General features: G+C 37.3%; 1 protein-coding gene across 2 annotated transcripts in view; it reads left to right on the top strand.

The window, feature by feature from the left end:
* Sos (Son of sevenless guanine nucleotide exchange factor) overlaps nucleotides 1-16,315 on the top strand; it is a 530,159-nt gene that overhangs the window by 73,392 nt on the left and 440,452 nt on the right. For both annotated transcript variants that reach the window (XM_089247363.1, XM_089247362.1), the window contains one exon: nucleotides 634-717. In XM_089247363.1, coding sequence (XP_089103489.1) covers nucleotides 634-717 — 84 coding nt within the window. The remainder of the gene's footprint in view (nucleotides 1-633; nucleotides 718-16,315) is intronic.

Genomic DNA, 16,315 nt, shown 5'->3' with positions numbered 1-16,315 from the left:
TAACGATGAATCACTTCAACTTTGATGACACCGAAGATATAATCCAAGTTTTATCTGTCATTATTATCGTAAAAAATTTTTTAATTCGAAAAAAAAAACAGCATATTTCATCGCTAAATATCACAGCGAGAGCTCGCGGCCAGAGGCGATTTCCTCTTTTCCAAGATGGCCGCCGTGAACTACTTTTCTTGCTGCTTTAGGACTGGTGCTAGGCAGTCCTTAGCAGCGGTCCTAAGTAACTACTAAAAAAAGTCCTTAGCTTAGAGATAGTACCGAAAAGTCGAACTACTGGCCATCTAAGGACAAATCGGGGCTTAACTACTTTTTTTCGGCTAAGGACCGCAGAGATAGTTCACCCCCTGAGTACAAGAACTTTAATTACTATCACCCTGTATATATCTGACTCTTTGCAGTTTAAAGGCTGAAAAGAAAATCTACAGTAACAGTAGACACACACATACCCATTTGATAATCCTTACATGCCTCTGGCTCATCATGTTCAGATAACTGAGTCTATGCTGTCTATATTTTTATGTTGTGATGGTTTGTTTCAGTTGCTGAGAAAAATGTTATTTCTTCATTGATGTTTCATGTATTGTACAACAATCTGATGAAGAGAAATATTTTTCTTAGGAGCTTTTGGGGTACAAGGTGGACCTGCATGTAACATATTACATTGTTGCTGTTTTGGAATACATATCTGCTGATATTCTGAAAGTAAGTGAAATTTAGAATTTATCTGTAACCATGAATGGTATAGTAAAAATCCTGTATACAAGACTGTACTTATGTTTTTGCCACTCTCTTCTATTTCAGTCTAACTTTTTTACCCCCTCTTCCACCCCCTCCCATGCCATTGCTAATAAATCCATAAACAAACAAAAGGTAAAAATCGGTACTGTATATGTGGTTGCGCTTAAGTGTTACTTTCTTTTCTGTATTTGTATCCTATTCCAATCCATAATGATTGCCATATAACGGGGTGGGGTGCTCAACCTCCAGCCCGCAGGTATCTACACACATCGATGAAAAACACTGATAAATTTAATTCGAATGTATGGTGCATACTTTCTGCGTACTTGGTTATAGTCTGGCAACAAAATCAATAAAGTTCATTGCATAATATCTATATATATTATCTTTAACCACACTTCCTAAAGTGTATTTTGAAATAATGAAATACTTTTTCAAAATTGTTTCGTGGACCAATTAAAATTCTAGACGGGGTCGGCCAATGGTTTGTGCACTCTAGTGGTTTAAATGCTTGCATTACTTGAATACACAGAGTGTCCCTCAATCGTGTGACGGTTTTCAAAATTGGAATAGCAAGAAAACTGACAGATACTTAAGTCATTCTTGTGGAATGTAAATGTGCAAAGTCAGGAATTTAAGTTACGTCATTTATGTTTCAACGGATGAATTGAAACTGAAAATTTGATTATCAATTTTTTGTATAGTTATTTGAAAAAAAAAAACTTTTTGAAGGGACAACCTGTGTTCAAAAACTGAATTAAAAAGTTGTTGCCCTTTCTCTTCTGATGCCAACGAAGAAATTTCCACTTTTCTAAGTGCAATATTTGCAGAGATACAAGTATCTGAATTCAAAAATCTGAGAAAAGTTGGGAAAGAAGCATTGTACGTTGGGTTTTGCTGTTTTTTCCCAACTTCCCTCCGATTTTCGAATTCAAATATCTCAGAGAATACTTTCCATTTTTGTTCTTTTCCCTATGCTACTTTTATATTGAAAGCTACATAATAAAGAAATACAATAGTATAGATGAGCGGTTCTCAACCTTTCTTGACCCACGGAGCCCTCTCTGGTATATAATTTCTATGGCGGAGCCTCGTAGGCCTATTTTTTATTTATTCATCGAAGTTACTGATTTTTTTTTTCAAATTTACCTGGGAGTTCACACGAGTCCTTAGGGCTCCGTTGAGAACTGTTGGTATAGATTATGTAAGAAATTCTTCGAAAAATTAGTTTAGTATTTAAAAGGTTAGAATAATACATATTTTATAGCTTTTTTCCTGTTGTACCAAAATCAATTTTTGCAAAAACGTTTTACATGTTATTCAAAAATGAGCCATGTTTAAAATCAGTGACCAGAAATGCATCAAAAAACTTCATGGTTTTCAAAACTTGGCATGTTCATCAGTTTTTTTTTTTTTTTTTAAATAATAATAACGTGATCCACACGTATTCCCAAGGGATCAGCATGATCCGTCCAGGGAATTTGTTAGTGTTAGTAAACATCCATGCCCGAACCTGGATTCGAACCCAGACCTGCACAGTGAGCAGCTAGTTCCCTAACCACTCGACTGCCAGGCGACGAAAGTCAGTTTTTAGTCAATTTTCCAAAATTTCAATTCCAAAGGTGTGAATAATCAAATTTATTATATTAAATTGATTCTAAATACAAATTACTGTGGGATTTACTGAGTGGTAATTAATTTTTTATTAGAACTAAAAATGAAATGAGCAATAACTAATATACACTGCTGGCCACCCAAATTGCAACACCAAGAAAGACAAGAGATATCGCAACAATATTTATTGTGTAGATAACATGTTGACCAAGCATCAAATGATTAAATTTATAGACTTCTGTGAAGTGTGGTTCCTGCCAAAATCAGTAGCCAGAGTAGCCGCCATTGTTGGAGATCACCGCTGCCACACGCCTCGGCATTAATTCAAAGAGACTTTGGATGTGTTCTTGGGGTACAGCAGACCAAGCAGCTTCCACGCGTTGCCAGAGTTGATCTGGTGTGGCTGCTGGGGATGTAATCTGGGTCAATCGTTGAGCAACCATGGACCACATGTTTTCTATCGGCGAAAGATCCGGAGAACGAGCTGGCCAGGGAAGCAATTCAATCTGGCGATTGACGAAGAACCTTTGGACAATGCGTGCCACGTGTGGTCGCGCATTATCCTGTTGAAATATGGCTGTGGGCAAGCCCTGAAGGTAAGGAAGGGCAACTGGCTCCAACACCTCGGAGATGTAGCGCTGGCTTTTTAAAGTACCGGCACTGCGTACTAGAGGAGTGCGAGAGTGATATCCAATACCGCCCCATACCATAATACCCGGTGCAGGACCAGTGTGGCGGTGCATAACTCAGCTGTTCAGCATCCTCTCTCCACGGTGTCTCCAGACTCGAATCCGACCATCGTGGTGTTGCAGACAGAAGCGTGACTCGTCAGTAAAGACAATTTCATTCCATTGTGCCGTCCACATCCTTCTTTCATCGCACCATTGGCGGCGGAGACGTCTGTGGTTCTGCGTCAAGGGTAGACGAAGCAATGGACGTCTTGCGGACAGACCACTCTGCTATAAACGGCAGTCGAATGGTACGCGCACACACTGGATGATGGGGTACAGACTGAATGTGCTGTGCTATGGTTCGTGATGTGGCTGAGCGATCCGTCACTGCCATACGCACAATACGCCTGTCATCACGTGAAGTGGTGCACTGAGGTGGATGCGATCGAGCACGTCGATCCGTCGTACCCTCCTGCATCCAACGATCACATATCCGCATTACAGTTGTTTGGTTTCGTCCAACACGACTACCGATTTCCCTGAAAGATAATCCACAATCTCGGTAGGCCACTATCCTTCCTCTGTCAAACTCGGATACTTGATCAAAAGATGATCGCTGTTTTCTACGAGGCATAATTGATCGTTTTTTTGAAAAAACCACAAGAAAAACACAATTGCCGTACTTCAAATCGTCGAAATCTCCAAGCCTTAAATAGCTCTTTGAAGTGGCGCCACAGGCGCGCGTGATGTGCGTCTGCGCTGAAATTCTAATCATTTGCATATCTCACCTCCGCTAATGCATGTTGTAAATTTCATATTATTTGCATGCTTCCTTCAGGGTGTTGCATTTACGGTGGCCAGCAGTGTATATATTATTGTGGTCTTTTGTTTCTATATTTCATTGCATAAATTTTTTTTGTTGTGGTACATGTAGTTTAATACAGTACCACATTTCTTGGAATAATCACCACATGACCGTATGTGTCACTGTATCAGAAAAAAAAAAAAAAAAAGAACCATCAGTATATGACATTTTGTTTATGAGCTTAACATAACTTAACTTGATTTCGATCTTCAATTAAACTTGGAAAAAACTAGAATTATGGCTTGCAGAAGAGGAGGACGCCTGAAAAAATGTGAACATTGGTATTATGCTAATAGAGAAATTTCAACAGTGTCACAGTGCACTTATTTAAGCCTACCCTTCCAATATACAAGCATGTTTCACTCCGCAAAGCTCCACTTTGTAGCAAAAGCAACAGCCAGTAAAGCAACAGTGGCCTCTTTAAAAGCAGCTATAGTGCTATTTCAATCATTAAGAAGTTCAACATCATTGTATGGTGCTGAAATTTGGGCTGTTAAATACCAGAGTGACATTGACACCTTGTTCAGTTCTTTTGTCCGAAGATTCTTCACTCTCTCAAAACTGATACCACCTTACATGATTTGCGCTGAACTGGGTCAATCAAGCCTGAGTATCATCATCAAAAAGCGTATTTTAAATTTTTGGCTTCACGTTTTGAAAATAAATGAGAAGAGACTCCCAAAGATAAGTTTTCTCAGCCTTTGTGAGAGGGCTAAGCACAACTTTGATTCTAAGTATAATTGGGTTTGCTCTCTCTGGGATATCCTTGATAATGCTGGTTTCTCCTTCCTCAGACTTGAAACTAACTATCTAATTGCCAAATTTCACCTACCATTTATAATATTAAATCTGAAAGATCAAGATGCTCAACACATTTTATCTCAAATTACTAATTTTGTTCATTTCCCTCTCTATAAAAATCTAAAAACAAATATAGCTTTGGAGGAATATTTAAATTTAAACCTTGATCTCCACATAAGAAGAGTAATTATTCAGTTGAGATTCTAGAGCGATGTACTAATTTTGGAGGGAATGAGGCAATTTTATAGTTTTTTAAATACATATCTCTTAAAGATATTTTTCTAGTAATGTATATCTAACGTGTTTCAGAGCCCCTTCTCATTTGGCGCCCAGTTCAATTGCACCAGTCGCACTGCCCTAAGACTGCCGTGTTTGACATTGTGTACACTGTTGCACTAATAGTTTAATAGATTTCTGCATTTATGGCCATACATATCAGGCAAATATCAGTTTATTGTGGCTGAAGCCCCTGGATGGGAAAGGTTATGAAAATGCTGAAAAATAGTTTTGCGTTAAAATTCAGGCTGTAACATCCCTTAATGGGATTACATGCCCAGTTCGAAATATCCTGCGTTAAGACTGACAATCATCAGGAAATAAAAACAAGTTTTTTGTATCACCTCAATTGCTTTATTACAGTATTAGTTATTTTACGTTAAGCTAGATTCATTCATAAAAAAACAACTTTTTTGGATTGTCACTTGTTCAAACATCAGTTTTAGTTATACAAGGGGTGGATCTTACCATAGAAGTCCATGTCCATTTAGCCGGACATCACCTTTCTTCTCGCAGGCCAAGAGGGTGCATCAGCAAATTTTCTGAAATCTAAATCTACTGATGAAACTGAATCTACCTCAATGCGACTTAATGCATCTGCTATGACATTGTCTGTTCCGTTTTTATATCTTGCTAGCTATAATACCTAGCGTTGCCCGGGTTTTCTTTCATGAGGCTTTTTGGATCATGTGATATCTTCCTCTTTCTTTGAGGGACATACAAACCGTGTCCAAGTTAACCAATATGGTGACTTCCTGCTCTACTCATGAAATAAACAAATCTAGATTCAAAGAAATGTAGAAATTAAAATGTTTTTTCTTCGTTTTTTTAAAGGGTGCTAGATATTTCGATTCCCCCCCCCCCCCCCCCCCCCTTGAACTTCAAGTTATCCATCTGCCTGTTTCAGCTTCCAAAAATGCTTTAAATAAGCATTTTTGGAAGCTTCTGGTAGAACTTCTTCGATGTGCTTTATGGGCTCATAATTAATTTTAAAACAACCTAAACTATATGTGAATTTACGCAGTAGAATATTAAAAGACAATTTAACTTAATTTGAGAACTTAATTTCCATGCTTGAGAAGATATTAATAAAAAGTTGAAATCAATGTTATTGCATGGATATCCAACTCAAAAGTAGATCCGGCTAATTACTTCATATTTAATTTTCTGGACTTCGTATATATCTCTAAGCAAACTAAATATTTCAAAAATCGACAATTCAATACAACTTTTAATATTGCTTATGTGGTGGAAAACCCCACTATAAATTTCCGCATTTCTACAGTAAAATCGGCAATTTTAACACTGATTTCTATGGGGACTATCCTTTGCCTGACCCTCAAAGTGATGCTAATGATGATTCTGACTTCCATTCAAAAAGCCTCATTACTGGGAGGATTGAAAAAGTGATAAACCATTATAAAGGCATAAACTATTATATATATATAATTATATATATATATATATATATAATAGCCCAAATTTATCGGGACATCATTCTGGAACAACATGTACGTTTGTTTAGGGGTGCCATGGGTGCAGAATTTGTGTTTATGGATGACAACGCTGTCCTCACCAAGCAAACATCGTAAACGAATACCTTGAATCTGAGGATATAACCTGTATGGAAAGGCCAGCACTCTCACCTGACTTGAATCTGATAGAGCATGTGTGGGACATGCTTGGCCGACGAGTTGCAGCCCGTCAACCACCTCCTACATGTGTACCGGAACTTCGCAGAACATTGCTTACTGAGTGGAGTGATCTTCTTCAAGATCAGATCGATAATTTGATACTCAGCATGCCTGGTCGTTGTACGGACTGTGTTTCATCGCATGGGAGACATACAATGTATTAACCATCATACCAACCATGTAATAGTAAGTTTTTATAAAGGAGATATTTTTTACAATTGCTCCAGGGAGCAAAAATCGTAGTTTTTATGAATGGTATCATACATACACCATCGTTTTTGTTCATCTTTTGTTTTATAAATGGGCTTTATGAATAAGTAACGTTTGTTTTGTTTCTGAACCTTTATTTGCCGGAGCTGGCATTATCCTTAATTTGTGGACATGAGTGTATATAGATATCAGTTGGAAACTGAGATATAAAAGCAATTTTGCAGAATTGTCTTAGAGAACATTTTTCTGATTTTTGTTTGAAAGCAAAAATTAATGGCTTCTGATCTGTAAAAATAGAAACATTTCTGCCTTCTAACATGTAATTAAATTTTCCTATGGTAGTATAGATGGCAAATAATTCTCTATCATTGGTTGACCATTTCTTTTGGGTGTCTGATAGTTTTTGAAAAAGAAATGCTATCGGTACCCATGTGTGGTCAGTATATTGCATTAATGTGCCATCAACAGCGTTATCAGAGACGTCAACTGTGATACAAATCATGAAAAGCAGTTTTGGCCTCAGGGTTCCACTAGTTTGTCAGTTTGATTGCATGCTTTGGTTAGTTCTGATTTCTTTTTATTTTGCTGACTGTGAAGAAATTTTACTAATGGCGGTGTTTCAGATGTTCTTTCTCTGATTCGGAAGCAATCAGAATATCATCCAGAAATGCGTAGGCAAAAAGCAAACCGTGAATAACTTCATCTATGAATCATTAAAATGTTGCATCTGCATTGCATAGCCCAAATTGCATTATTGTACTTACATACTGGCCAAAAGGAGTAGTTATGGTAGTTTTATGAATATCATCTTAGTGGGTATTGGATGATAGGTTTTAATCAAGTCAACATGCGAAAATATTTTTTTTTCCATGCAGTTCCGCAATGAAATCCATAATATTAGGCACACTATACCTGTATTTGACTGTTTGTGCATTTAGTGCATGATAATCACGACTGGTCTGTGCAGTCTTTTTTCTGTACCAAATGTATTGTAGAAGCGTAAGGACTTTTTGAAAGGTGGCATATAGCCTAAATTAATCATTTGCTGAAATTCATCTTTTGTGGTGTGTAAATGATCTGGTGCAAGTCATCGTGGTTTTGCAAACACGGGTTGACCTATAGTTTTGATATGATGCACAATCTCATGCTTTATTTCTGCATTTGCACATGGTGGTTTTGTTATCTCAGGAAATTCTTCAAGTAACTGATGATATTGAGTGTCACCAGTAATCAGCTTGATTGAGTGAATTGATGCTGATTGAATTTTTGCTGTAGATGATAAATTCGTGAAAGAATCAAAACTTTTTCTTAATTTTAGATCAGGAGTGAGACCGAAATTTAAAAAGAAAATCTGTGCCTATTATTGGCGTGGACACATTTGCCATTAAAAATGGCCATTGGAATTTTCTTCATAAATTCAAATCAATTGTGAGAAGTTTTTGTCGATATACATTAATGTTAGATGCATTTGCCGCATGTAAAGTGAATAACACTGGTTACATGCTATCGACAGAGTTCGCCAGAATAAGCGAAATCTCTGACCCAACATCTATAAGGAAATTTATGTTTACAAAGGTTTTTTAACAACTGGCTGTTGCGAAGATATATTTTGGAAAGAGAGAAAATTCAACTGCCCCTTCGGAGAATCGAACCCACATCCTTTCACGAAAGTGAAAAGAAAGTGAAAGGACATCACAAAAGTTGATTTTCTGTGGCTGAAGTTGGTTTTCTGTGGTTCCCAACTTCAAGGCGCAAATGCGAGCCGATCTCCCCGATAAAAAGTCTCGCCACAGAGAGCAACAGTCCTACAACGATAAATCATTCAATCATAACACTTCACTCATAGTTAGAAAAAAAAACTGGTGGCAGATGGCAGCACTACACATAACAAACATTACACAGAAACAAACTTTACGTCAAGTTGCACTACACGTACACGCACATTCCCGCACGTACCGATTCGTTGGGGGGTTCCGTGGGCGGGGGTGCATTTGGGGTGTAGCAGTAGTAGGTAGGGCCTCCAAAAAATGGCTCGGGGATCCATGATGTTCTTAAGTCAGCCACCTCGTTGGGCAATTTGCCTGTTGTGGCGTTGTATTTGTATTTGTATATTGCACACGTTGACTTAAAATAATTTATATATTTAATATAATACTTTATATATAGTACTTATATATTTACCACTATTAAAATTACTATTAATTTAATTAAATCTCGGCTCTCTCTGCTTGCCAGTGATATAATTATGCATATACCTGTATGAATATGTATTTTCCCAGCATTCAGCAACAATCGTGGGTGGCTAATGCTATCTGCTGGTTGTTGGTTTTTATGTAATAGTATCACTACAAGTTTGTCATCTGTATTATTTTCTGATCGATAAATAAATCTGGAGCAGTGATCGGCAAACTCATTATTCAACAGAGCCAAACAACAGGCATACAACACCACAACAGGCAAAATGTCCAACGAGTTGGCTGAGAAAAAGATGCCCAAAACAAATATGGATGTCGTATGTTTCAAAATACAGCAACCCAATTAAAAACACTATCACAAAAATTATGAACAATATATACAATGATACAATGCCCATAAATGGTCGTCTCTTATTCTCTCTCTAAGTATGGATAGTGTCTCGGTATACCCTAACATGTTTATCGTATTTCTTTTTCATTTATTTTCTTTTTATAGTCTTTTATGGAGCGAGAACAATGCGTGTCTAAACATGATTTTGCAAAAATCTGGAATTTTTGTGCACCCGCATGTGGTATTTTGGGTAAGAGCCACACTCAAGGGGCCAAAGAGTCGCATGTGGCTCGCGAGCCGTGGTTTGCCGACCACTGGTCTAGAGTATCCTTTGGCCGTACAACAAAGTTTATATAATATATTGTTTGCTGTAACTGCTAGATTCATTGAATGTTGAGTGAAATTAAATTTCTCATCAAATGTTATCCCCAGAATTTTTAATGTAGAGGTATGCCGAAGTCTCTGGCCACTCATGTAAATCTTCGGTAGTTTGCATTTCTTATTAGGCCAGAGATAGCTAGTCTTGCTCCACTCTATCTCTAGTCCATGTTTGGTGACCCAGTCGTTTATTGAGTTCAGGATTTCTCTGGCCCGATCTTTCATATATTTTACTGACTTGTCAGCAATGACTAATACTAAATCATCGGCGTACGCTTGTAGGTGGACTCTTGCTGGTTGAATCTGGTCCAACAGTTGGTTGATGGCCAAGTTCCAAAGGGTTGGCCCTCCGCACAATCCTTGTGGAGTGCCACGTCGCATTGAGTGTTGCGCCATTCCTCCATCGAATGTTAGACAGATTTTCCTATCAAACAAAAAGTTGTAGAGTGTTCGGCCTAGATCATCAGGGATTTGTAGTTCCCTCAGTGTATTTATGATATAATTGTGAGGCAGCAAATCGAATGCTTTTCTAATATCAAGCGTGATCACCGCTACAAGGAAATCTTCCTGTATGTATTGTTGTACAGTTTTCATTAAGTCGAGCAGACCCATTTCACAAAATCTTCCACAGCAGAAGCTGTATTGATGACAACTTACCACATTGTTCGTGTCAATGAAATAAGTAAGCCTCTGGATTAATATTTTTTCCAGCAGTTTGCCAAACACAGGTAAAAGAGTGATTGGGCGATATCAGTCCAAAATCATTGAATTTCTGTCTTTCTTTAAGAAGAGAAGTTTGTATCGATCTTGAAACGATTAGGGAAGGTTCTCAGCTCGAGACACTTATTGAAGAAGTCCCTATAGTTAGCAAAGGGCAAGCTTGATATACAGTTTTCATTATTGGATTAGTGATGAAGTCGATCCCTGGTGCTTTTTTAGGATTACGTTCATGAAGAATTTTCTCTATTTCAAAGAATGAAATTGTATGATCTGAGATGTTTGTGTAATTAACAGAGGATATTGCAGAGAAATAATTGCTTCAATCGCACCTCTGCAGCTTGACCAATGGAAATATTGGTTCCAGAAATGTTTTGCATAATGATTTGTGTGGTGAATCTTTTCTTTTTTAAAGTAGCTTTGTAAGCTTTACCAAATGCTTCTGTCTTCTTCACAATATTTTGTTCAGCATTTGGCTTTTGTGTACCTGATAAGTTTTTTGTACTCTGCAATAGCTGTTTTATATTTTTCCCGGCATTGCTGAACATCAATCCCATGTCTAATTGCAGATTTCAGCTTTCACTCAAGGGCTCTTACTTGTTTCTTCTTAATATTTAAATCTTGATTCCACCGGGAAAGCTGAGTAACTTTTTGGTTCTCCCTGTAGCCTAGAAACTTCTCGCAGCAGCTCTAAATCAGATCCATGTTCTTATCTGTGAAATGGTTCAACACGTCAGGGTCTTGAATCTCGCGGATTTCTGGTTTGAGACGTATCAATTCTGGTTGATTTTCCTTTGAAATACCCTTAATTTCCTCTGGGTAGTCTTGAAGTATTTGTTTGTACATCTTTGGAGTGATTCGTACATAAAAATTTTAATACTCCTGTGTGATCCAATATCACCTTCCTCAGAGATAATTCTTCTGCTGCAATTGAAGAGCCTCAGGGAATTTGTGTAGGTGACGTCTGGCCAACCTTTGTCTTTATTTCACTAAAAGGTTGGGATATCATGATTGGCATTGAACAAAATTAAATTGTTATCCATTATATGATCTAAGAGCCACGTACACCTTAGGTTATTTTCTCTGTATCCCCATAACTGATTATGTGCATTTAAATCTGCCGCAATGATGACGTCTGTTTTTCCAGCCTTGTAGAGGATCTGCTCGATTTCTTCAATAGTCTCGTGAAGGCCATCATATGGTGAAGAATAAGCAGATGTTGTTATGCAATTGTTCTTTTGCAGCTGTACTTGAACTGCCACAACATGTTGGCCAATGTAAAAGAGAGCTGGTTGACAGCTATGTGAAATCTGCACTATAATAACTTTATTATCACTTGAAGACCAAATCGTACAGTTGGGAAAACTCAAACTTCTTTACGATTAACCTAGGGCTCTTGTATGTATAGAAAGTCGAAATTGCCATCTGGTGGCAATGTCAGACATTGTGAGCTTTGGCCTGAGTTAGGTCTGGCTGTCCATGTACGGCCCCATTCAGCACACATAAGCTCTAAGTAAAGAGGATTCGTTGGCTTTGTGGTCTAGTACGCTCACTCGGCAAGTGAGAGGACTTGGGTCCCCACAAGGGAATTTGAATTTTCTTTCCAGCTGTCAAAACCTTCGTAGTAATAGCGGCAAGAGACATCTTCGGATATTGTCAAAGCCTTCGCAAGTAGAAAAAGAAAAGCATTAGGGGAGAAACCTTTTCAATGTCCATGCTTAAAAATATTCACACTATAATTCTGCCTTAGAGCTTTAGATTAATTACTTCGGAAATATAAAATTCCATTTAGTTATTTATTTATAGATTCAATATTGAGTAAAATATACTTGTAAGGACCGGGGGAGGGGACACCAAAATCATTCAAGTGCTCAGGGCCTACAAACATCTAAATCCGGCACTGTTACAGCCTTAGACACGCTCAGCTAGATATGCTGTCTTTTTAATCTCCCCTCTGACTCCTGGAAGGTGCCAATGGTTAAATGGATGGACTTGAATTCTGTTTGGGACATTTTTGTAGCAGAACTGGTAGGTATGAGTAGAGCAACCATTCATTTTGTATTTCCCGAGACATTCCCATATTTTCACGTAATTTTGGCCATGCTGACCTTTTCATAAAAATGTTCTGGTTTTTTCACTTATTCTTAATGAAGCCAACTTTAATTTTTAGACTTTATTGAAATCAATGATTGTAATTACTGTATTTTCAACTCATTAATTGTGATAATAACGACTATAAATAAGGAAATTCATCTTACATATTTGTCATCATTTTATCATAACTTTTTAGCATTCAGTAAGAGTTTGTAAAGGTGTCGCAGTTTCTATTTGACAAACCACCCAAAGATATAACAAGATTTTTGATTTCATTGATAACTGCTTCCATTATGATAGCTTGTCTATGGATTTGAAATAATGCCAAAGAAGCACAATACTTCTTTCATTCTTAACTTTACATTCATGCGAATCTAATTTTTCCATAACAAACATAAAAAATAAAAATCACAGGTGGAATTCCCTCAATGAATACTCTCCAATACCCTCCCTCCTTCATCAAGAGTTTTTTCCCAAGCATCTCCATAAATTCTGTAGCTATGTAAGATTTTTCTTCGGCAGGCTACAGCAAGAAGCTTCGAAAGCCATATGTAGCCAGTGGACCATGTGTTGAAAGCTCCTCCTTATGAAAATTGAAAAACTTTTAATTTAAGTAGTTTCCATGAATTTGAATGACTAATTAGTTGATTAAATTATCTTAATTAGCATCAGGATGGTTGTGGTTACTAAATGACAAGTTTTCAAATATATGAAAACTATAAAAATTGTTATTTTAGTAAGGGGTCATTCAAGTATTACGTCAGCATCGAGGAGGGGGAAGAAGGGGACACTGGCATCGGAAAACTACAGTGTGAACAAGATTAACGACAAAATCCTGAAAATTATTCCGGGAGACTCCACATCTTACAAATCGGTTGACACTGTCACAGACACAGTGCAGACAGTTCTGTATTCTGCAGAATTTCTGAACTCTGGATATTCCGGGTGTGCCATCACACAATTTGACCCTCAAAGTCGGAGCACCTATAATGTTTTTTAAGAAATTTCTAGACACAGAGACTCTGCGTGAAGAAATTGCACAATTACATCATGGAAGCACCAATTCTAACTGGATGTGCCAAAGGAGAAGACGTCTTCATTCCATATATGGGGTCATTCAAGTATTACATCAGCATCAAGGAGGGGGGGGGGGAAGGGGGTTTTGGATTTGCTGACATTTGATGACAAGGGGGGGGGGTTTGAAGGTTGCTTACATCATCAACCACCCCTTTTTGAAGATATGAAATATTCTAAGCTGCTGACGGGGGAGGGGTGGTCAGTGTCTGCTTACGTAATGCTTGAATGGCCCCTAATTTTCACGAATTTAAATGACTAATTAGTTAATTAATTATAATTTTAATTAGGATCAGCATTGTTGTGATTAATAAATGACGAGCTTTCAAATTTATGGAAATGAAAAAATTTGCAATTTTACTAATTTTCATGAATTTGAATTACTAATTAGTTAGTTAATTACGATTTTAATTAGCATCAATATCGTTAATGACATGTTTTCTAATTTATGAAAATTAAAAATTAGCAATTTCAGTAATTTTCACGAATTTGAATAACTAATTAATTATGATGTTGATTAGCATCAGGATTATTGTGATTAATAAACAATAAGTTTAGTAATTTTCATGAATTTGAATGTTTAATTAGTTAGTTAATTATTATCATAAGCATCAGGATTGTTGTGATTAATAAATGACATGCTTTCAAATTTATGAAAATTAGAAAATTCACAGTTTTAGTAATTTTCATGAAAGTTGGTAAATGTCAACTTTTACCGAAGTGCTTGGTACAAGTACAAAATGTATACGTTTACAGCGTTTTTCTGGCTTTTACCAACTCAACTTGGTGAAACCTCTTCTGCTTTTACCGTAACATATGCATATAGAAACTGTATATTATTTACTGCCAAAATTTCAAACTGCTACAAAGCTGATAAATGCTGCTACAAAAACAATTTTTCCTGCTACAAAAATCAAAAATTTTCATTTTCCACCCCTGAGAATTGCTTATTGTATTTTAGTGCTTATGGGGTATTGTGGTCCATTCTGAATTAGGGTGCTTTGCTTTATTGTGTGTGCGATAAAGCACATAATGTGGTGCATTGTGTTGGATTGTGGTGCACTTTAAATAGTGATTTACTGTATTTGTTACATATTCTAGTGCATCACAACATGCTGTATTGTTGGAGGTTGCATGGCGAAACTTCAGGGGGGGGGAAATTGTCACACCCCCCCCCCCCATAGTATCACTATAATTTGACAAATAATTATATTCAGACCTTAGGTTTTAATAAACTTACAGCATAGCTGTCAAGTCTCCCGGATTTTCCGGGTGGCTTCCTAATTGTTATTCTGTCTCCCGGAGTCCTAAACTATTCTTATATCTCCCGAATTTCAACCATGTTTGCAAAAATTCCCTACTTTTTTAGGGGAAAAAATATTCTTAAGGAATTTGCCTGGAAAAAACACCATTAATTTTTTTTTTGCCCCAAATCTATATATATATGACATGTCCTGACTTACTGATTCATCATAGCTGAGCCGAAACCACTGAAGTTATGAATATGAACTTTGGTCATTAGTTTCATTTCATGAAGTAAAAAAAGCACCAAGAAAGGGTCTTTTCAGAGCCGAAATCACTGAAGCTATAAATATAAAATTTGGTGAACAGTTTCAGTTTGTAATGTAGAGACTCACTAAGAAGGGATGTTTCAAAATTCAACATCTAGGGCGTCATATGTTAGGGAGGGGGGTTTCAAAGGAAAGGCATATATGATGCAATTGTGAGTATTATATTTTCTAATGCAAAGAATCACTGACAGAATTTCTGAAAATTTAACCCCCAACGGGGTGCAAATATTATGCTGGGAAATCATTGCAGAACAATTTTCAGATGGCCAAATTCTAGCGAGCGAAGCCACAGGTTACAGCTAGTTATATCATAAGCGTAATGTAAATTGTTTGTTCGGGTTGAGTTAGTTCTCAACGTTTCCCCAACACTAGTGGTTGACATCATCAGGAGAATTGATAAAACTGGATCAAGGTCAAGTTTTCCGGAGTCTCAGGTTGTATTTACATACATGAGTGGCTTGACATACACTATTGTTTTGTGATTGGTCAGTTGATTCTATGGCTGGCAGCGCATTGAAATCAGTTCTTATGCTGGGAGAATGATTGGCCAGGAGACATCTCTCAGCCTAATGTAATGTAAATTGTTGTTTTTTCATCAAATCACAAAAAAATATTTCATTTTGGGGGGGGGGGAACACATAAGAAATTTAACTATCAACACACATTTGGGTGCTGGCCTTCGAGGAGAGAGGACGTATTCTTCGATGCTCCAATTTTCAACGGCGTTAGTATCATAACGCGTTGGCTTCTACGGACTTCAATCTTTCTACGGTGTTGGGTGCGACCTGTTCCTTCGGAGCTGCTGATTCGTCTACAGTACATCTGCAGTGCGGAATAACGGTCATCTGTGATCCTGAGTGTTCATCGCTCTCAATTTTGTGATATGTGTGTGACCCCCCCCCCCCCCCAGTGCAAAGTCTGCCCCTTTTTTCTCCCTTTTGTGAAATTCTTGTGAACTTCAAATTTTTCTTCATGGGTTTTCTCTTGGATACTTATTACAGGTAAGTTCTGTTCATTTTAGTGAGTGCTCATGGGGTTTATTTGTCCTTTTGCAAACCCGGATAATATTTT

The sequence above is a fragment of the Pholcus phalangioides genome, unplaced genomic scaffold (assembly GCF_987345545.1).
Source record: "Pholcus phalangioides strain wild (caught in Gottingen) unplaced genomic scaffold, Ppha-v1.0 ptg000003l_1, whole genome shotgun sequence".
Classification (NCBI taxonomy): domain Eukaryota; kingdom Metazoa; phylum Arthropoda; class Arachnida; order Araneae; family Pholcidae; genus Pholcus; species Pholcus phalangioides.
This window is presented reverse-complemented; position numbering and strand designations above follow the sequence as displayed.